The following is a 23,661-nucleotide window of genomic DNA, read 5'->3' as shown; positions in this document are numbered from 1 at the left end:
TTATTCAATCAGTGCTGACACCAGTAAAGCGGCTCATCTAATATTTTTAGATGTATTCTTCTGCATTTGCCTCTGAACTTGCACTAAGACACAAGGTTTCCCCCAGTGTCTGTGACTCATCTCAGCTTGTTAGAATATATGCAGATTTGGGAAAATGCTGCATTGGTCCTGCTCATTTTATACTGGCTGAATCTCACCAGTCTCGCAATATTCCTGCTGATGCTGAAAACATCGTTTTTGAAGTGAATAAAAACAAGCCAAAAACAAAAAAGGGGGTCAGACTTGGGACAACACAACAGGGATGGTCTGTTCTCTGTGATGCATGTGGTGGCAGCAGATCTTGTTGTGAGAATTTGTATGATAACATAGCTAGCATGTGGCCTCTGGCAATAATAAAAGGGATGCTCTTACAGCTCAAGAGTGCATAATTGAGTTTGTGTGCCACACTGATGAGTGCAGCAATTTACATCGGAGGCAGGTGGGCGTGCTCGCTAACACGCGTCTCTTAAGTCTCAGTTCAGTCTCTTTGAATTCCACTTAGATCATGGAAAGTGATACAAATCTCCCGCACTCGTAAAATATGAAACGATCAGGACTGATAGGGATCTAGAGGTTTTAGTGGTGACAGACGAAATTGTCTCTTGTGAGGCTTCTGCATTTGTAAGATCAGGCTCAGATTAGATGGAATTAAACACTCGCAGATGAAAATTGTATTAATGCGATTTTGTGTGCATTTTTTTTTCTTCTGAGCTCAGCTAAAATGAATAAAGTGAAATGATTTACATGGACAGCCAAAACAGTGAGGGTGTAAGACTGTTGCTTGTCAGTGCAGGGTATATTGTGCTATTTACGCACATGTATTTTTTTTTGGTACCATTTTGTTACATATTTATAAAAAAATACATTTAAAAAAGCACTAGGTTACACTTTGTAAATGTTTCAAATACTCAACTGCCTCCTGACAAACTGTGTGTAAGAGGAGAAAAAGTTCAATACAGGCAACGCAGGTGCCTATAATAAAGCTTAATAAAAAAAACCGTACTGACTTAAGAAATATCAAACGCAGCAATGTGTTTGTAATATTATTCAAGCCCTAGAGCACCAAAACCAGATGTAATTTCAATATTTGAAATGGGCAAGTTTAATTTTGAAGTAAGACCAAACCAATAAGCTGAGAAAATAGCAAATACGAGAGAGCAAATTGCATTCCTTTGTAAACGTGAAAAGACTTAAGGAACATATAAAAGTAATCTCCAACTGGAAATTAGAAATCAACCCTCAGAAAGCAAATAACAGAAAAGAAATATTACTGTCCACTTTCTAAATCAATATAACATCGCTACAAGACAGTATTACCATGGTAACACTGGTAAAGAATGAAGCAATTCTTATTATTTCAAAATAAAAATCGGAGCCCGAAGCCCAAGTTTTATTACAGCAGCTGACAGAAAGATCGCCAGTCTGTATTCATCTGGAGCACTGCTTTTCAATCACATGCTTTATGAATGTACACATTTTTAGTGGACAGGTTGATAACAGGATCTTAAATTAACAAGCACAGGTAACTGGAAACTTGTAAGTAGCTGGAGGTTTTTTTTTTCTCCTGTTTTCTCCCCCCCGCCCTTTGGTTCAGGTCTGTAAAGAGTATACTGTAGTTATGGTAATGTTCAGCAGGAAGATGCCTTCAGCGTGGACCCACTTTCTTCTCCTGCAGTGTACGAAGAAAGAGAGAAAACGGCTGAGTTGCTTTTTCCACCCCTCTCAAATTATACGCAAATTGGAACCTCATATCACAGAGTAAAATAAAATGTTGACAGTGAATATTTTGGTACATGTTGCTATTCATTGCCCACTATAACCTGCATATTAGGTCACTTCACAGAGCAGTGCCTGTGTTCCTACTGCAGTCGTCCTCTGTGCTCCCAGACTCAGGGCTCTGCCAGATAATATACATACAAGGATAATGACCTAATCATCTGAGAGTAAGAAGCTAAGTTTACACACAGTATCCACAGGTATCTGCATCCAACATGAAACCATTCAGGACGAGGATTTCAATGACAGCTGACAGGGGTGCGTCACAAATTTTTAATTTACATTTTCGACTCGAGACAAACTTGCGCAGTGGGAAGAGAACTGGTATCAGTCACAAAGGCTCCTTTCTGGTAATTGCTTTTGCAGCACAAATTGTTGCAGACTTTTCTAAGAGGAGTCAGAGTTCAAAAACGGTCTGCCAAACAAGCAGCATCATTACTTTGTTGCCAACTTGGATCGCTGGCTTTGAACACGAGAACAGACACACTGATGATCTGTTTTATAGCCCGCGCAAGGACTGAAATATGAACACTTAGGCGACTCGCACACGGGCATAGTAGTACATCAATCAAGGAAACAAAAAACAAATAAACTAACAAAAAAAAAAAAACAGCAACGCAGAGTAAGCACACATAAACACACGTGTGGCCACCCAGACCCACACCTCCACTGCCACATACGCGTGCATCTGTTTGCGCAGGCACTAAGTGGATACATTAGACGTGAAGGTTGAATTGACAAGCCTATAACTTTGGAGCCAATAAACGCTAAGAGGCATCATAGAGAAAGAGACCAGATCCGAGCCGCTCTGCTGACAACCTGGCCAAAATGCTGGAGCTGCTGGTTGGACCCAGCAAATAAAGGGTGAAGCTTTTAGGCAATGAGCAGCAGGTGATCTCAGCTTTTCTGCAAGTCCTAATGCTCCTAAAAGCCTCTCTCCCTGGTTCTGTAATTGGGCATCAGTAGTTAATGTAGTATTGACTGCATTACATGCTCCTGTGCATCCTTTCCCACTAATGCCATTTGCATCACCTTGTACATTTACCATATTGCTTAGCCAATAACTGTTAAAAGCAATCTGAATCATGAATCATATAGGGAACTTTTAGCAAGACAGACATCCAAAGGAGACAATTTACAGTTGAGTTAATTTGAGTACATTAGCAGCACAACATAGATTCAGCCAGACAGACCAATTTATGTCTCTACCGCAGTCCTTTTATTGGTTTTTGGATGTGTAAGTGAAAGGATGCTCCTCTAAGATGAATGAAAGATCCATTTTCAAACATAAATAATGGGTTACAGATGCATCCATTACTTTTGGAGGAGGAGGAGTCCTGCATAAACTGGAGTGTACAAGAGAAATATCCCGTACTTTGAGAAATAACATGCACACACACGCACACACGGGGGAAAAAAAGAAGTGTTTTATGGTCGTGGTGGCTGTCAGCGTGCATGCCAGCAGGTGGTCTGTATTGTCAGCAAATCGACCTCAAAATACTCTTAAAGAAGTGACAGAATAAAGACATGCAACACACACCTACTTGGTTTTTAGTTCATCTCAATCAGGTTGTGCAAATGTGTTCAGAGCATATGCACTAAACAGAGCCGAATGTGACGGATGCACTGCACACATCTCAACATCGGCTTAATCCAAAATGGGACGTCATTAGAGGCGAATTTGATTTAAATTAAAATTAATTAGATTGCCTCGCCCATTAACCTAAATACATTGAAATAGATAAGTAATGCAAGTAGGCCTATTTGGATGGAAAGTGAGCGAACGCTGCACAGGCGCTATCCATAATTTGCAATCAAGTTAAAAGCACTCTGCTGTCATCTCCCATCCCGTGGTGATGTCAAAGGCTGCCTCGCCAACTTCACAGACGCAAAAAGCACTTAGGAGGAGGAAAGAAAAGAGGAGCCACATGCACTGCAGTCTGTGTGGAGTATCATCAAACTGTGGCTCACACGAAGAAAGACAAAAAAGAAAACAAAAAAGAAAGGCAAAAAAAAGCTACAAACAAATCCCGTTTATAATAAACTCTCCCTAACTGAACTGCAGTTTGGCATTTGTAGGGTTTTTTGTGGAAGAGCGCATCAACTTCGTGGTACAGAAAGCACATACGATATTGTTAGTTAACAAAAAAGGAGGGGAGGGGAAGAGAAAAAATCGCCCGGACCCCATCGTGACTGAATGGGGTTGAAAAAGCCAGCGTTAAGCGGAGGCTGCCGGTGCACAGGGTCCGGGGAAAAAACACTCAGTGTGTAAAATGTCACTAGTTTGCCGCGTTACTCCCTAGGTTATAGCATCCTACGGTGGTAGACGTTACTCACCCTCTTCCTTGTCCAACACCATCGTCCTGAGGAACGAGGAGTCCTTCCTCGGGCGATCCGTCCTCGGCTCCAGCAGGCTGCACCGCTCGGTGTGCTCACAGCTTCTCCTGGAAATGGCTTTGAAACGCGCGGTTGACTAGACTACGCCTCGATAAACCGAAACCCTGGAAAGATGAATTGCCGTCTGCGCGTTTTCTCCCTCCTATCAATAATAATTCACACACGGAATACGGCGATAAACACGACGAGAAACCCCTATCCGGACTGAAGTGCAGCGCAAACAAATAGCGATCAAACAGCGTCGGTTGCTCTTGATAAATTCCATGCGAATAGAATAAAAAAAGAAAAAAGAGGAGGGGGGCAAAAACAATGAAAAGCGATACAAATCTAGTGTCGCCTATCTGTAACTGTGCACACACGGTCGGATCAGACGCTCAGACTGAACGGCTGAGCTCTCCTCGCTTCTTAATATTCTCTCTTTCCCGTTCTCATTTGCTCCGAAACGGCAACTATATTCAAACAAATCCAATTGCAAATCTGACAACTGCTAAAAGCAAACTCGCGCCGCCTCTCTCCCAGTTTATGTGCCGCGCTCGCCTCTGCTGCTACTGAATAAATGCGCGCAGTTTCCAGAGACCCTCGGATTCCCCTGTTAATTAAATCAATTCATTATGCTCAGATCTGATTAGCAGCCCTTCCCCCCTCTTTGAATCAATTATTCAATACACAAACATAATTGCTTGTGCCAGAGGTGTCTAAGTATTAGCTTATTTAACTCCAAGGACACTAATTACCCCTAGGGCAAGGGAACTTTTCTCATTAATTCTGACAAAACACAAAAGCACAGCTAAGGGAAAGTGTGTGTATGTGTGTGTGTGTGCGTGTATGTTACTGGTCCGCCTGCCAGTCTGAATGTACGCGATCGAGAGGGAGAAAGAAGGAGAGCGCGCATGCACCTAAGTTGGTATTGATGCACGTGCGCACGCACGCGGGTGCATGTTTCAGGGAGAATGAGAGAGAGGAAGAGAGACGTTGAAGGAGAGCAATAGTGCTTCACTGGTACAGTTTGAGTAAACATAAAACGCGCTCATTGTTTTTTGTTTTTTCCCCCTTCTCCCTACTTTTTTTTTCTTCTGCAGAATTTAATAGAAATAGCATCTAATTGTGGTCTGTTTAGCAGTTAATTAGTGTCCAGACACAGTTATCATACAGGCTGCAGATAAACAGTCGTTTCAAAAGACAGCACAACAGATGGGCTGCGTTTTTGATTAGTGGGTAGATAGAAGGTTCAGTTTCGAATCTGGTAATATAATTGTTGCCTGTTATTGCCAAGATGAAAGTGTTGCTGTTTCATGGTGGAGCCTTAAATAGCACCACTTTCACTTGCCCTGCGGAGACTGTTAACCAATTAAGGGTGAGATCCAACAAAGATTAGCCATTTAGGAGAGTAGAGTGGAGTATAGCTACAATAATGTAGGTTCGTCAGCAGCCAGCAGGCTGTCTGTGGTGTGAGCTTGCTCAGTCTGTCCTTGCCTTCTGTTACATTTTGCACACATATTACAGACCTCCTCCAGGCACATCATCATTAGCTCCCATATAAGCAAATTATTGTAATAAACAATAGCGATAATAATGCAATTTCTATTCAGAACTGTTTCGGAGCACATTTTAGTAACTTTGCCGTGGCGAAAGCTTATCTGTGAGATAAAACTTTGATGACGAAGCGCGAGCTAAACTGCACCGGTTTTGAGTTGATTATAGGTTCCGTTTTAACACTAGTTTACAGTGGATGAACTATGCATGTTTTATTATGCCGTAATTATCCTGCTCTGCAATTGAAATAAACATTTTATAGGCCGTTCTAATGTGATCATGCACTACAAATCTAAGGTATAAAGCTGACTGTACATGGCCCGTAGGGGTAATTTCAGTTTTCAGCGCAGCAGGCTGTGGTGAGATTGGGTTGGCCCTCAAATCAATGGGCTGATCCTTCTCTGTATAGCGTTCTGGCTGACACGCTTGACTTTTCATCTCCACGGTCACATAGATTGATGACTTATGACCGAGAATGTATGTTTGCTGACCTCTAGCAAAGTGAGTGACACATAATTAATCCAATCACACGGAAAACTGGGAAGGAAAGGGGAAGAATGGTTCAGTATCATCAGGGCTCCACTTCAGGAAGTGGAGTTTTGAATGTGAACACCATTATGTGGATTTCTGTGGATCTGACACAGTTGTTTCACTAGAGCCTGCTTGCTATGAAAAATATCTTGTAGATGAGAGGTGCCGTGTATCTTAAAGTCACCAGCTTGGTCATCATATTTTAGTTTCGTATTTGAACACACCGGGACCCTTTTGAGTCCATGTTATTGCCATATTTGAGTTTTCTGTTGCGGCTTGGTTTGGGCTTGACAATAAAATTACGTCATTATGTTTAAGTAACATAACAACATTGTTAGAGTTTGAGGAGAAAGGCATGGTTTGTATTAAAAGATGCACTACCACACATTTATTCACACATGTTAAAAGACAAACGTATGCCATCTCCAACGAGGTTTTCTGACATCTTTTATGTTTATGACTATGTATGTGACTGCTACATGTCCTTGGATACCAGGGTTGCACAACCAGAAGAGCATTTTAGCTCATGTTGTCTTGCAGACTGCCCTGCACAGTGAAAAGTGACGCTAAAAGGGTTTTCAGTGCATTACAGTATAAAGCCTTCGCTTCCTTGCCAACCATCAGTCTGTGATGATTTTGGAGTTATATGGTGTTGACAGGATCATATATAAAGTCCTGTTTTAACATATGTGAAGTCACAGACAAGTTGAGCAGTGGTTCTCACTAAAGGTAGTTCTCATTAATATAAATCTAAAATGATCAATTATAAATTATAATACCTGTGATACATGCTCCAGGTAGGCCACGGCGTATTGCTCATCATCTCAGCCCTCTGTCTTGGGTGCAGACCCTTTCCTACTTCACATCCAGCAGCTAGGTCAGTAAATACTAGAAACAGGCCCCTGAGTGGGCCTCTCTGATACACAGTTAATTAAAATTCATTTCTGAGCATGCATTAGCCATGCCCATCTATTTATGGGCGGCTTTCAAATGCAACCACTACAAAACAGTGCTCTGTAATTAACCCCACCTAATCAGATAGCACACTAGTGTTGTGTTCCTATTCGTCCTCAGGCACACAGCCATTGGACAGGGGTTTCAGAGAGAGGATGAGCCCATTCTATAGTTCAGAATGGCTAAGCAGATTAAAACCTCATATCAAACATGATATTTACAGGCAAGGCTCAGTGGAGAGTGCTCCTTTTATGTGGGATGGGGAGAGGCTTCAGGGCTGGGCTTTTAAAGCCATGTCCCTTAATTGTATTCTGGCTAAGTGGGATGAATGGTGCTTTTTAATCAGACCACTGACGGGGCTCTGTGTTGTAAAAGTATAGAGATAGTGCCTGATAGTTAAGATGCTGAACGATATGCTTTTAGTCCAGACTTTTCCAGCTTCCACCGATATTTGAATGCATTTTGGCATTCTGGTGACACCTGTAAACATCTGCGTGATTTACCTCGTGTTTCTGTTTCTGTACTGTAGGAAAAAATGGGTTGGTAGGTCATTGCAAAAGGGAAAAATAAAAATAGAGTGTAGTCACTACGCGACTTGAGGTTTTTAGGTCTGTAACTTAAATGTAGGCATTTGTTTTGTAAATGTGCCGTGCTTATTATAGTCAGAGAAAATCTGTAAAAACGACACAAATAAGGTTACATTCAAGAGTGAGGCCTGGTTACTTTGTTACCCTGAGAGTTAAGGTTCTGCTCCTCCTAGTGGCTGATCCCGGCTATGTTTCCCCTCAGACTTGCTCACAAATGGCTTTGATAGCTGATTTTTAACACATCTCGTAATACATTGCTAACACTTTTTCTTCTCTTCTTTTACTCAAATGCCGTGTGGAAAATAATAATTATTGGAATCTTTTTGATGTAACCTGGCATGTTCATCATATAGAAACAGTATAAACCCTGCTGTTCACCTAGTCAATTTGAATTTCATGACCAATCACATGTAGACAAGGTGTCAGTTGGTGGGTAGGGAAGAGGGGAGAGTGAATCCCTTTCCCAAACAGTTAATCCAACTTTAATCCTAGTCATTAGGAATTAGACATGCCGAGCTGTCCGGCCGTGCCTCTAAATTACAATCAAACGGTTACCAATTACACAAATTATTGATGGTAGATTCTCTTTTCAACTGCAAATTAAGGCTATTAAGGAAGGCTCCTTTTTAATGCAAAAGTGACTAATTAACCAGCGGATAGGAAATCTGCTGCCCAGATATCAAAAAAGTTCTCAGCACACATTGCAGAAACACAAGGGAACCAATTAGTTTAATTATCAAAACAGCTAATTAAAATTGCACAGTTCCTAATTAGTTCTTTGCTTTTGCCTCTAATTGACAGCATGGAGATAAATGGGCTGCCGATGAAAATGGGGAGAGGAGAAAAACAGGAGAAACTTCGGCAGAATATTTATGCTGACTTTATCTCCGTCTGTGTGGCAGCCCTTGAAAGTGGAAAATTAATGACCTTAATTCCCAAACTGTTTTTCCTCTAACGGTGCTCCCCTCTGTGCTCCTGGTGCATGCTCCTTTGTATGGGCCTGCCACCCTGCCAACTGCTGGAATGGGAAAAAAGGGATACTTGGGGGTGGGAAGGAGCCACGATTCTCCTCCTAATGTGACAGCTCCCACCTAACAATGGAGAAAGATGAAAGAATGGAGCAGATGTAACCACTGGGAGCGTTGCATCATGGGACTGCAACTCTGTTGCACTTTTTTCTAAAGCACTTCTATCATCTAGGAGGGCACTAATTTGTCCAATGAAAAAGAAGAAACTCTGCTGTGATAATATGCATTTGACAGCCTGGCACTACTTTAAATAAGTTTCTCGATTTGAATTTTAGATTGACTAATGCTTCCTTCGAACGTCTGCATAGCCATATTTGTTGGCGTTAACATAACTGTGAACCTTTTTGCTTTATCCTCTCGATTTATCTTTCTGGTTCTCCTTCTTTATTGGTGTGGTCTGTTTGAAGGTCCTTGAAAACAAAGAAGAAAGATGGATCCAGTTACTAAGAAATGCTACACTGGCAAACCTGAACGACAGCCATTTACCTCACGAGATTTTGTGCTAGACTGTGTGTGTATGTGTGTGGTACCACTCTCTGTTGTCTGTCCTTCTGGCAGGCTTTGTCTCTTTGTGTTCCTGCAAGGCCAACCTTGTCATGTGTAATCCTGTCCCTGTCTGGATGCAAGTGACGCGTGGGTCCTCTTGGCACATTAGTAGATAACTATCGACTAATCGGTTTACTTTTGGGACTGTGTGAAAATGTAAATTACATTAATGCTCAAATTATGCATCAAACTACGCAGATAGGCCAGACCAGAGGCCACATAATGCTGGGATCATTCAGTTAGTGCCTTCTACATGCAGTGTTAATGCACTCTGATTTCCCTGCTCTGGTTCAAATCAAGTGTGCTACGTCAGCCAGTTGGTGTCTGGGAAACTGGAAGGGTCTTTGTATTAAGTGGAGCTCTTCTTTGCAGAACTCCAATAAAAAAGCAGAGAGATGACAGCTGCCCTTTGGGTTTCTTTTGTCTCATTCGGTGGAAAGGACTTTCTGTTCCACATGCGTTCTAACATTTTACTCCCCACTCAGTCGAAACTGCAGATTTTAATTTGTTTGTAATCTCTGTGAGGAGCTTGCCTAAAGTGAATTCGCTAACATTCAAAAAAGGTGATTTAGCTAAACCCGTCCATCTTTCTGTTTCAATATTAAACAATGAAGATGCGGGTCTGTTGGAGAGCCTTGGCCTGGAGGAACTTGCTTCCCATGACTAACAAACACACGTCTAGCACTAATTGATTGTCTTGTGTTTTATTTATGGTGCAGTAGTAATTAGTGGACAGCATAATGTAAGCCATTCATTAGCACCTGGCTACCGCTATGGATTTCACTGCTTTGTCTCAGATGCACACATCATTAGGGAGAAACAAAGACTGGAATTTATTAGCATGGCTTCTTATAAATATTCTTAAAGTCAGTGTGCCTTTAAGGAAGAACACAGGCCTGTAAAACTTTTGTCAGCATTTGCTCACTGATTCCATTTTCTGCAGAATATGTTAAGGAAGAGCAGTATAAATTTAATTTTAATTGTTTTGTACACACGCCAGTGAAAAGGAACTGATTGGATACAGTTCAGAGACAGTATATTAATACGTTATTTTCATATGTTAATTGGTTTGCATAATCTCTCCCTTTGCTTGGTTTGGAAGTACCTGGCATTGAGAAGGGGACTGAAGAGAATAGAAGACTCCAATTTACATAAAGCCAGCTACTCTGAACATTAAATAATAATGCATATGCAAGCTGAAGGTGTGTTCAGTTAGCAGAAAGCACATCTTTATAATTTATAGTCCAGCTGTTTCAGTGCTTTCGAGTCCATTTTCCTCCTTGCCTGCTTTTAATGAAATCTTGTTACTGGAGAATTGACTGCAATGAATTGAGATTTTAATCCCATTGACGATCTGCTATGGAAATGCATGCTGGTAGCAACTTTTAATGGCGGGGCCTGTAATCAGCAGACACTTGTATTCAGCTCTCTATAATAATGAATCTCATCAAATGTTAAAGCTTGGGTCGTGTGCAAGGGGCTCAAATTTCAAGGTTTTTGACCATCCCCATTTGAGAAATTCCTCAGGGAGTGTGTGATTACTCAAGTTTAGCAGTTTATTGCCTCATCTTTCAATAGCCACTGAAGCACAAAATTCTCATCTAGGTTGCTCTTTTTTTCTCCACTTGAGGAACAGGCCAATATAGACTGCAGAACAGCTGCTCAGATCCCGGGGAACTGCTGTTGGCACTGCAGTGTTATTAGCTGCCACCATTATTGTCCATTCACAGAGTCATTTAAGGAAAACTAAATTCACTGACAAAAATCATTGGTGTGATTTTAATTGTTAGAACTGCACTGACTACAGCGGTGTTTGTGTCTTTGTGCAAAAGCAATATTCCGGCATGTATGTGCGCAGGAATTTAATATGTGCACAGAAACCGTTATATGGCAGTGCCCAGAAAATAACCGTGCAAGTAAGCGGGTTAAAGACAAATATTAATAAAAGGAACATAGAAGAATATCTATCAGTGTATAGTTCCAAGATTTTATCTTAAATTTACTTGCATAACATATAGTAGCAACATGAGGGGCTAAAAAGAGCCATGCCAAAAATTGCAGTTCCCATTATGACCACTAGAGGCTGACATGTCAGTTCCCAAAGACTTTAAAAGGCTGAATTTTAAAGCTAAATTTAAAATGTTTTTAGCCTTTTGTCCTTTGATCTATCGTTGATCAGGATATTATTTTGATAGCCCACCTTTGTTTTATAAATATTTTATTAGACGTATGGCCACTTTGATTGACTGGTTGGTGTCGACATGCTAATAGTGCCTCGTAAAACATTTCTAATGCAGCTATCGATTCAGTTAACTCTTTGGTGAGTCAAATTCACATATTCATTTATATGTTACTTCGCACTAATCAGCAGGTTAACTGTCTATATGAAGCAAATATCTAATCTATTGATGGCTATGCTAGCCAAGCTTGCTAGCATTAGCATTTCACCTCCTTGTTCAAATACAGTCACTTTTGACTCCCAGGAGAGATGTCTGTGACCAAAATGCTAAAATTAAGACTTCAGAACAGAAGTTCATGAACCTATGGGCAATGTTGCCGTAGCTTCTGCCATATTTTGTATACAGTCTATAGTTAGCCCAGGTTAGGTCATTACTATTAGGCTGTAATTTCACAGAATACAAAGTTATCATCAAGTTCAGTTCAGGTCCCCCATCCAGGGACAGCACTTCATCTATGAATTGCTATAACTGGAATCACAATTTATATTTCTAATCACTACTATATCTATATAAAATATACCATATGGGAAATTAAGAAGCTAATTGTTACAAAGAGATGAACTGCATTTTTACAAACTGCCTGCATGCACTAAGATTTAAATTCTATATGGAATAGGCTTTGTGTTTTTTCCTTTGAACCTCTGCTCTGGAGAAGACTAGCGGGTCGCTTGGGTGTGAATGATGTGACGCTGTTTTATATTTGAATGACTAAATGTGACCTTTGAGATTAGAGGAGGAATTGCTTCTCGGGGGGGCTGAAGAGAGTCCCCGCTGCTATGAAGCTCATGTCCCTTTGATCCGTCTGTAATGAGACTAACACCAGGCGTTGTGGTCACTGAACACATTGACACACCACTGGAGAGCCGACAGCTCTGCTGCCTGGTACTAAAGGTGGCTGTGTGTGTTTATGCGTGCGTCCTCAGATACAATAGGGCCTGGGGACATGTAGTATATCTGCGGGGATTTACTATTTGACAGAGTACACTTTCTCATGCAGCAATTTGAAGTTAACATACTGCATGAATAATATATGCAAATGCCCAAATTTGTCTTGCCAATTAAGTGACAGTACGCTTGCAATGACACATATCAATATGTCTTATTTTCTCCTCACAAGGAAAGTTAAATCCATGAAAGAAAAGAGTTTCAGGTTATTTGTGTTGATCTAACCAAAGTTTTCACTTGACATGATGCCACACACTCAAGTTTGAGGGCATTCACTCTGACCTGAACACAACTGTGTTGAAACCCTGTCCTCTTAGACATCTTCAGAGATCCACTGAAGATCAATCATGACTGGGCCCATCCCCACGAGACCCTTAGTAACAGCCACTGATTGCTTTCTGCTGTGCAGGCCGTTAAGTGGAGTCTGGCAATGGGCTCTTGGACAACACTTAACAATCAATCAGAGGGCACAACCACTTCTCATTGCATTCCAGTTCTTCCCCCGCATTACAGACAAACAATAATTCAGGTGGACACGAGTGACTCTTAAGAATCACAGCCTGAGCATGCCCCATGATTTAGCTGGAGAGGGATACATCGGACCATCGACACAAACTTGAGTTGAAAGATTTACATAAACCCAGTGATTGAGGATACTGCTGACTTTTTACCCATTGTCACTTGGACTGTACTGACAGCATGAGTTTGATGGTTATCATGTGTGTTTGACTATCCAAGATTACCAGTTTTTTGACTTTGAGAATGGAACAATAAATCGCTGTTATGATTATCCCAAAACCACATCTCAGTACCAAGGTTATGAAACATATTTGTAAAAATCTTTCCTCTAAGGCTGCATTTCATACTTTTCCAAATACTTCACTGAAGTATCCTGTTACAAATAACTTGAACCTTTTACGAGGCTAGCTGTTTACCAAGGACAAAATACACAAAAGTTGGGGAGTAAAATACAAGAATATTAACATCATGATAACGATAGCTTAGTGCTTTACCAGTGTAACTACATGTGCAGCTGAAAGTCTTCCATAAAAGCCTGGACTTAAAGTTTGCTTATTGATTAAGGATTCCATTGACTTAATGAACCTTCAACCTTCCATCAGTTGACTAGCCAATATATGCACTAATCTCTAAAACGGATGTCTGGCTGTGGTTCCTTTTAAATGAATTGATCTACTCAGCTCACCCCAAATGGGGAAATGGGCGAGTATTGATATGATTCTTGACTTAATGATGGATGTGGGAGATGGTAAAACACGAGCTACACGCGTCTGGTTGCTGTAGAGTAAGCGGAAATTCAGCGAAAAGTCTTACTGGTGCTCTTCAAAGAGAAAAGCAATATAATTTGTGTCGATGCCAGACACTCAGCTAACCTCTTTGAAACTTTTAAAGCATTAATATTCAAAATAAAAATCTCTTTACATTGCTTTGAATATGTTGGATCAATAACTATCTATATATTATATATCTATATATATATAGACCCCAAATGGTTTTTCTTTAGTTAATTTTCATTCCTCTTTATATGTGTAGCCTACAGATAAAGCAAAGAGCCCAAACTGTCATTAAAAGCCAATTCTTTCTCTGAAAGACAAAACCAATGTGAACGTGCCTTAACAACTCATCCCGACACGTAACATACCAACACTATGTGACAAATCGTCGGTATGTTACATGTTTGGGAGCATGAAAGCCGTTTGGAATGAATCTATACATGTAAATGTGTTTTACGCTCTGATCATGATTCACTTTGGAAAACATTGTTTGACAGGGTTATGGTTAAGGTTAGGGTTAGGGCTCGAATGGACCGCTGGAGCCTCTGCTCTAAGTGTGTGTTACCACCGTGAGCGGCGTTCTATTGGATTCAATTGAGAATCCGGAGCATCTCATAGGGACCTGAAAGGGTACCTTTAATGTTACTTTGAGACGCCTCGGGCCGTGACAAATCGTTGGTATGTTACGCGTTAACCTGCGTTTTATTCTAGTAACCAACAGGGGGCAGCTCGTTTGGTTGCAAAAAGAAATCAGATTGTACACTTCAGTTAATTTTATGTTTTTATGCTCTTAATTACTAGTTTTCAGTGTTATTTAATACAAAGGATGTTCATTTTGGAAATTGTGGTCCCAGTTGGAGTCACAAACGGCGATAATAATGGCCGCAGTATAAGCATGCACTGTTTCATGGTGTTCGGTCAGTTCCACCCCTTGCTCGTCATGTCTGGTTTGAAAACACCAAGATAGCAGTGATCAGTTTGAGGCTTCGAGATGGGGCCTTAATAACTAGTGTTTGCCATCACTGTGGTTATGAGTGAGACTCTAAAATCTGTCTTTGCTATGAAATAAAACAATCACGCCTACCTTCAAAAAAGCATCACAAGGATTTTGCATGACGTTCGGACTGCACGGTAAATATTTATTTGAACTGTGATTACGCCCAAGAAAGATTTCTGCATCCCTCCTCGCTGTGTTGCTTCACTGCGGAGAGAAAAGCTTAGGACAGAGGGTAGAACTTCTAACTGTTCACTTCCCGCAACAGAAAACCATTGTTCAATCTCTCCACAATAATAAGCGTGAGTGCCATGAATAATCACCAGCGTGTCAGCTAGCTGTATTGTGATCCTTAGCACTGGTGAGCCTCAGATGGCATCAAATAATTTTGTCTGTCTTCCCTCTGAGAGCTACGCAGCTGAGAATGTTTGATGTCCCTTCAGTTCATTTCAATCGCAGAAAGGCATTTTGAGAAAATTGAAACAACCCATTTCTTCCTCTGATCTTCTTCTGCTGTACATGGTTGTCAAAAGTGTTCAGCTTTTCTTTGACATGCGATAATGAGCCGGCTATCCAGGTCAAAGGCCCTTTAAATTTGATCTTTTATTTTATAAATGAATTTGTTATTTCTTATGAAGAAATAATAAGTCAACACATTTTCAAAGATTTGAAGATTTTAAATCCCACTCAAGAAGGAAATTATAATTAAGGAATGGAAATAGTTTCGTTGATGCACTGTAATTTTAAAATTAAACAAAATAAATAGCTTTTTAAATGTGAACATTTAATTATAGACCTTATGCTGTTTGTCTCTTCTCCTGATCCTTGTTCTCTGTTCGACTCATCAACAGTTTAGGTCGAAAAAAAGCAGTCAAAAAGGTCACTGAAAACCATTTTACATGTGATTTTTCTCTTTTAGTGGAAATACAACAAATTTTAATGTGCCAGTACACATGCTGCATCATTTAGCTCACTATCACAGGCAGCACACCACATGGCTGTCCCGTGGTCTTTCACAGAGACATTGATTTGTTGCTGTTGCAGCTCAGATCCTTCATCGAACCTTGTCTAAACTATGAATGTTGCAGACTGAAATGGTTACTATGTGATGCATGTGACGTAGGATATTACCCAAGAGGCACCAAACACACCTGCTCCTGCATACGAGGCCAAAAAAACCCCAAGTAAAAGCACACTAAGTCAGCTGTTGGCCATAAACCTTAAAGATGCATTAAAGTCAAGGTTGCACCTGGACTTCTGTTATTTAGTGAGGCAAAAGTTAGTTCACTTCCCATTCCCTGCATGATGATGATGCATGATTTTGAACTCTCGTTCTTACCTGGTGAGATGCACTGCACTGCAGGGATCGCTCTGGAGACCAAGGCCGAAACAATTTGAAGGTCATTTAGGTAGAAGAAGGCTCTTTGCGCCCAGAAAAAAAGCTCAAAGGCAGCATGGTGTGCAGTATTTGTAAGCCACTCTAGAAAAGTACACAGAGAAACTTCTCCTGGCAGGGCCCCGCTGTAACATAAAAGTAAACATCTTTGAAGTTATTGCAGTGGTGAAGCACCTGGCTAAGCCAACTAGTAGCATTTTAATGTGAATATGGAGAAAAGAGCTCTGTAAGCAGATCCAGAAAGGGTCTGGTGCCCTGTTGTTAGAAGTTCATCATTAGTATTCAACAACTCCCGGCAAAACTCTCACTGTGGTGTAACCGACACATAACCGGATCATCATTCAAAATAATACCTAGGTAAGGTCAGCTACGAGCAAACTGTGATCTTTGGTTACCAGTAATTACTTGCAAATAGACAAATTATTCATATTATTGTCCAATTTATTTGTTTGTGGCATTGAGTTGTGACAGTGGTGCCAGGGTCTCTGCATAAAAGCTTCCCGGACGGTTTAGAAATAAGAAATTATTTGATCTAGTAGAGTACGATGCTACTGAGCATCGAGCCTACTGCTCCTCTACGGAGGACTGGTTAATGCATTTGTGCATTCTTACATAATGCTCTTGGTTTGAGAGAAAGAATCAATGAATTGGCGGTGAACATACAGGCATTATATGCTCATTGTAAGGCTATTTGAAACAGCTGTGTGCGTGTGCGCGTGATTTTGGTTGTGTGAGTGTGTTTTCCAGTGAGGGCACGGTGAGGTACAAGCCCTGTTCACAGTGATGTCACGCAGACTCTCCGTAGACTGGCTGAGTAAGAGGAACAACAGAATTTCAGCTGGAGAGATCAATTATAGATAGAAGAAAATGAATGGGAAAAGTAATTTAATAAATTATTGACTTGATGTCTTATATCATGTACAAAAGCAAATGAAAAATTAGATTGTGCATTTGGATGAAGTTGGATTTAAAGAGCTTCAAAATTATATTTAATTAGACTATGAAAAAAAAAGTGTCATGGGTATATGAAGTTTCACTGGGAAGGGTAAATTAATGATCACATTTGCAGCAAAAGCAAATGATGTGCCAACTAAGAGTGGGGCTGTCTGGAAAGTCAAGGATTGGGTGGGGGTGGGGGTTTGAAAGAGTCCACACCACAGTGGTCTTCTGTCTTCCTTTTCTTGAGTCAAATGGACCGATTTGGAGGAAGTGCTTCTCTGCTCTGTAGGCTTTTTGCCGTTAAGAGCTCACTAGGTGCTAAAACAAAAGCACAGCTTTTGCATCTGACAACAGAGTGTTGTCACTTCGGCAGTTGGTCCTTATAACTGTTTAAATGACAGTCTGTCTCAACTTTGTCATTTTTACTGCAGCTTTTCTATCTTCAGGTAATATTGCTCTCCTATCCTCTCATCCCCTTACTCTCATCATAGGAGAAAACACCTGTAATGTCTGTTATTTTCATTAAAACTGCATCTCCTCTATGTTTTCATTTTTTGTGGTTCTGATGGCCTGTGCACCTTGCGTGGTTAGTCTGAAAGTCCAAACCTGCCTCAACTAGCACACAATTCTTTTAAACACCAGCTATTTAAAAATCTGTGCAAATACTTCCTGCATTAAAAATATTTTTCAGACTCACTTATTCTTACTGAAGCTGTTGCATCGGAATAAACAGATCTGACCAATCAGACCACTGCGTTCTGCAACAGGTGCGCTGAAGCTCAAAACACGCACAGGTACTGAATATACAAAGAGCACAATAATACTATTTTACCTCAGATACATACTGCTCCTGGTCAATCAGCTCTCTGAAATTATTTCTCTGCCTCCTCAGATGTGGTCCCAACTCTGCCAGCAAGAGTTCAAATTGCCCCACTGACATCCTGAAATATGTACAAAAGTGGTCGCAATCCAGCTTCTACTCTTGGCCCAAACTGTTAAGTTCTCTCTGCTGCTGCTTTCTCGTGAGAATTGGACAAACCCAGAATCTCAGTTTTCTTGTTTAGAAACATCAGAACCAGCTCATTATTGCTTGATGTTGACTTCATCTTTTTTCACAGTGCATTTTTTGAGGACAAACTTTCCACAAAAACTAAACGAGCTGGGTGTGTAAATATATTACATGACAAGTTTGGATCTGAAAAATTCTAAATATCACGTTGTTTTTTTGCAATGCGCTCAATGAATAAAGGCCTTTATTTATAGTTTAGTTTGATCCAAACCAAGACCACCCGATTTGGCTGGATCAAGTATTTGGTCCATACATGTGGTCAGTGAGAGGTTTCACACTACTGGTTTTTGGTTTGGACCAAATGAATTAGCTGTAAAAGCACATGCAAATCCATGCTAAACGTCTAAACAGCTAATGTTCCATTAGATGTGTGATTCCAAAACATGGCTAATTTACTTTGTAGACAAATGATACATGTTTTCAATATGAGCACATGATTCAGTTTTTCTGGGTTTGAATTTAGTGTGAACTTTAATTTGCAGTGCTGTTTCATTATTCCAAAGGACACATTCAACACTGAATTAAACATTGGGTTCAAGACTTCGAAAAAAGCAGATATGCTGGGTCGCCCAGCAGCCCCGGGAAAGTAAATACAGATTGTAATTAGGTGGAAAAACTCTAAAGTTGGATTTCACTTTCTCCTTTGCATGAACTGTGATGTGAAGAAGCCATGGGACAAATAGGAGGAGAGGGGAGGAGCAGTAGCGGGAGAAGCAAAGGAGGAGAGATGGGGGAACAAAGACTAATTTATGTGTGAGCTTCCATTGGTATCTCTGGGATGTTGTATCCCCTCAGATTGTGTCGCCCGGTGTCTGGAGAGGCAGAATGCAAATGGAGCCGGTTTCTAGGTGAAGTTGGGCACAGTCACAGGCCCGTGTTGGGACCTGGTTATGCAGTTGCTAAACAAGTGTTCTTTGTCATGGCGGGCCCCTGAGGCTGAGCCAAACGAATCCTATCATCTACAGTGTTGTGTTACTTAAGCAAAAATACTCAAGTTTGCAGCAAGTATTTATAAGATGAAAGAACCTCTTCGGGGAATGTCAGAATTAGTTATTTTTCCCCCAATTAATCTGTGTTGAGAGTATAGTTTCATGGTCCATGCATGGGTTCCCCGGTGGATTGGTTTGGTCTGCTGGGGTGTTATTTGCACAATAGTCAGTGTGTCAGAATTCATAGAATAAGGAATTGTTTATCTTCTTTTTATGTTTGCTGATATGAAACCAGTCCAGGAAGATCATTATCTAATAACAGACAAGCATCTTTATGAGAATGTGGACTGCTCTTTTTACCAGTGGATTTATTTTAGCAAGGAAAAAAAAAAGAATGTCTCCCAATTTGTTTCTCTTCTCTCCCCTTGCTTTTGCTAATCTAATAAATGCTCACACACTGACTAATACTAGGCCAGAGTCCTTGATGAATTAAGAAACACTGTGTTGACTAATTGACAAAATCATTGAAAAGTAAAGATAAAATCCTCACTGTAATTGAATGTGAAGCATCATTTATCTATAGATTTGTACCAGACTGCTTTATTGGATTGCTTTCCTGCGCCTGAAGTATGCTTTAGCAAATTGACCTAAATTCTTATGGGGAATATAAAAATCAGCTAAATTTACTTTCAAGTCCATGAGTTTTACAATCCCTCTAATCATGGAAGTTCAGTGCTTGAATTTCTCTTCATTGTTTGGAAAGGGGGGTAGGCTGCATGTCAACAGGCATTGCAGCAGCCCGGGAACAGAATGAGGTGCTAATAAAAAATGTGTGACTCTACTAATGAATCCGATTCTGCAATTCTGCAACTCAAGCACTTAATTATCATAAGACATTCACTAATGTGCTCATTCAAATGGGCAACACTTTGCTTGGAATAAACTGTATGGCTTAATGACTTGAGAAAAAGAGCCTGATGACATCCTGCTCTCTTATCAACACTTCCCCGAGACTGGCACGAGAGATGATGGGTGGATACGATCAAACTGGCCTGTAAATGAAGCCACTGCAATCACGGGTGTCTTAAGAGTTACTGAGATGCGCCATTTATCCGTGCGTGCTTTATATTTTTATACATTGATCTGGGTTTGTGTACAGATGAGGAAAGACAGACATCTAAATGGTATGTTACTCGAAGTTTAAGTGTAAGGAATTGAAGCCATTGCTTTTTGTTCTAACATCTGCTGGTGAAAGGAAATAAAATAAAAAAAACACAGCAGCAGCAGAGGGCCTTTTGCTCTGAGTTTGAAATAGGTCTACTTTGACAGCCAACGTCATTATGTCAGTATATGATCCATCCATTAGCTGCACCCTCAACTTTTGTGGCATTAATTGCTCTTTATGTTCATACACCTGCTTGTGCACATGTATGTGAGTGCTGCGTGTGAGTGGTGTGTGTGTGTATGTGAGTGGTGTGTGTGCCCACACATATTCACACAGGCTGTTCAGACAAGTAGAGGTGTAAAATTAAATCCCTCAGTGCAGTGGCATGCAGATGATGTGCTTCAATGGCCTAGCTGCTCTTTGCACCAGTGTAATTGAATAACCTACAGAAAAGTCATCACATTCCCACTTTGCTATTCCCTCTCTATGTAACATGTAAAAAGTCCTCTTGTAACTACCTGGGAGAGCAACCCATCAACAGCTGTTAGAGCTGACTTGAAGGTTAAATATTAGGAAGGAATCCAATTTCTCTTGTCTATTCAGCTCAGCGGTGTGTTAGATTGCAGCTGGACTGTGCTTACGGAGTGTGGGATATGAAGTGGGCTAATCAATCCCCTCTGCTTCATTCTCAAATTCCTCTCATATCAGGTCCCGGCCCCCGGGCAGGCCTTCTGCTTTCCGAAAGCCAATTCCACACGAAATAAGAACTGTGACCTGCAGCTAGAGGGTGAAGTTGAGTTTTCCCTTCATGATTAATCTCTTCTTGGGTGGTTTTCAGAAAAAAAGGAGAGGGGGAGGATAGAGAGAGAGGGTGAAAAAAAAATAAGAAAACATGCAAGTCGCTGCCTTGTGACCTGCGAGTTTTTTTCCTCTGAATGAGCCCGGTGCACTGGAGCCTGCTTATCTCCCGAGAGAAAGACAGAATTCATTTTTTGACAAGGTTTCATGTTGACATTGAGAAAATGAACTACCCGATTCTATGATTAAACCTGGGCTGTCATAATTGTCATCTGAACCTTGGCGACAATGAACATTTGAGTATTTTTTCTCTCCGTAGCTTCTTGTTTGTATATGTAGCGGCTCAAAAAATGGAGCTTTGATTCAAAGTTTAATAAAGTATAGCGCTTAAATCAGGGTCATATTGCTTTCATTTTGTCATGAGAGGATATTGACATCAAACTGTAGGTAAAACAAATATTATTCATTTACAGACTTTTTGCAACATTCCCTACCATTTGACTTTAAAAGAAATGCACTTGGTGTAGTGAAGAAACTGATGTTGCCTGACCTAAAACAAAGTGGCGTGCTCTTATTTTTGAGCAGATGGGCTGCCAGAGTTGAAGGGTAAAATGATATAACCTTAAAGTGCCAGTATCGCATTTTACAGGTTTTAATGGCATCTGTCACAAAGAGTGGACCTGTCAGACACTACTTTCATGCAGCTGAATTGCCCCTAATGGCTGTTTCTCCTGGTTCAGACCCACTTTTAGATGCAGAGTTTATGTCTGTCTAAGGAACAGGCACGTTAAAAGCATTCAGCTAGAATGAGACGGACCATCTTTTGGGCGTTTTTTTTTTTGTTGTTGTTTTTTTGCTATTGTCCTTTGTTCCACGTTTTTGAGCTAGCTTATCATGTTTGTTAAGGGAAAACTCCCTTGAGGACAGCTATGACTTGAGTGTTAAATGGTCAACACTGAAAGCACCAGTGTAGAAGAAATGGTCTCACACTGGGACCCTAAAAAGGCCTCTGGAAATGTTTACATTTTTAATAGCATAATGATGATACTGCATCGAATGTACATGTACATCTACTCACTCATCCTGTAAATTTTTTAAGTGTGTAAACAGTACATTTGGGTTGAAAACCCCCCAACAAAAAACAGCCCATTTGCCCACATACCACCTACCAAACAAATTGGCTGAGAACAACAAAGTCCAATCTATGACTGAATATCTCTTTGTTTGTGTGTTTTCCCTCTCCAGCAGGGCACTTATGAAAGTGTTCTTTTGCATCAGAGATAAGGTTTGCTGGCCCACTGGGAAGCAACTGAAAGTGGGTTTTAAAATATGTGGGAGACCATATTCCTACAGCTAGAAGTACCTCTGCGCCAGGCTAAACAGTGGGCACAGGCCTCAACACACACACTAATGGAAGAGTGAAGTAGCATACGGTGTAGGAGTGCAGATTTGGGCCCAGGTAAACAAGGCTCTACCCACTGTTGGTCTAAAGGCCTGTAAGTTATTCATTAAATATATGTCAGTGCTTTCTACTAATTCCCACGGTAACAGCCATATTGTGTTTTCTTTCTTTTTAATTTAAGGTGGCCTGCTTTCCAATTACACACATTAAAGATTGGTTATGATTGATTAAGTTTTTTAAAGCTGCAATAAAGATTTGCCTAAAAAGCTTTCACCTCATGGGATAATATTAAAACAAAACATTGAACTATAACATATAAAACAAAAGTTATAGTTTTTACAAGTTTTCCAAGTTTTCTAAGTTGAGTCTAATAAGAAGCTATGAGAGACATTAATTAAGCTCGACTTTTTCCGTCTGGTGCACAACTGAAGGGCAGTTGCGTTTGAAATAGCTTTACTTTGACACCCAAAGGTGCTCATATTCCTGCATTCAGCAAAAGTATCTCAATACCTTATGTGCAAAATAGTTATTTATAACTTGAAGGCAAATTAAACATAAATATGATGTTTGAGTTTTGAAAGTAGACCTATTTTTGAGATGTCCCACTCTTTCACATCCTCTAAAGTGGAACTGCAAGTTTTACATTAGGTAGGGAGCTCTGCGATGGAGGAAAGAAATCCAATTTACTTTAAGTCTCCGCATGCAAGACAAGTCTGTAGCTCTTGTTGTGTTGTTATAAATCAGGTTAGAAGAAGAAATGTAAATAGTTATGTTGAGGAAATTGCTCAGAGTAATGTGTGAATAATTATTTATTTCTATTCAGTTTCTGTAACAGATTACTCAATTTTTACTGCTTTTTTTAAAAGTCTAAATTCCTTACCTGTGTCTCATATAACTTGCAAAAAAGTCTTTGTTTTATTGTAGTGGATCATTATATACTGCTGTCCTCATTTTGTTCTTTTATTGCTAAAAAAAAAAGGGGGGAAATAGGAGCAGCAATTTATTGAAATGTACATAGAAATATAGTATATAAAGCAAAAATAACGTTTTTACAATTCTAACAACCTTAAAGGACAATATTTAGTATGATCTCCTTTATTC

General features: G+C 40.3%; 1 protein-coding gene and 1 long non-coding RNA gene across 2 annotated transcripts in view; both read right to left on the bottom strand.

Moving 5' to 3' along the window:
• The window catches only part of lmo1 (LIM domain only 1), a 29,270-nt gene extending 24,205 nt beyond the window's left edge, over positions 1-5,065 (bottom strand). Inside the window, exon 1 of the mRNA XM_082508547.1 lies at positions 4,153-5,065. Coding sequence (XP_082364673.1) covers positions 4,153-4,174 — 22 coding nt within the window. The 5' untranslated portion in view covers positions 4,175-5,065. The remainder of the gene's footprint in view (positions 1-4,152) is intronic.
• The window catches only part of LOC309691102, a 248,062-nt gene that overhangs the window by 155,944 nt on the left and 68,457 nt on the right, over positions 1-23,661 (bottom strand). The gene's annotated exons all lie outside the window — the stretch shown is intronic.

The sequence above is a fragment of the Aulonocara stuartgranti genome, assembly GCF_965226115.1.
Source record: "Aulonocara stuartgranti genome assembly, chromosome: 1".
NCBI lineage: Eukaryota > Metazoa > Chordata > Actinopteri > Cichliformes > Cichlidae > Aulonocara > Aulonocara stuartgranti.
The sequence above is the reverse complement of the archived record's forward strand: the minus strand, read 5'-3'. Positions and strand labels throughout refer to the sequence as shown.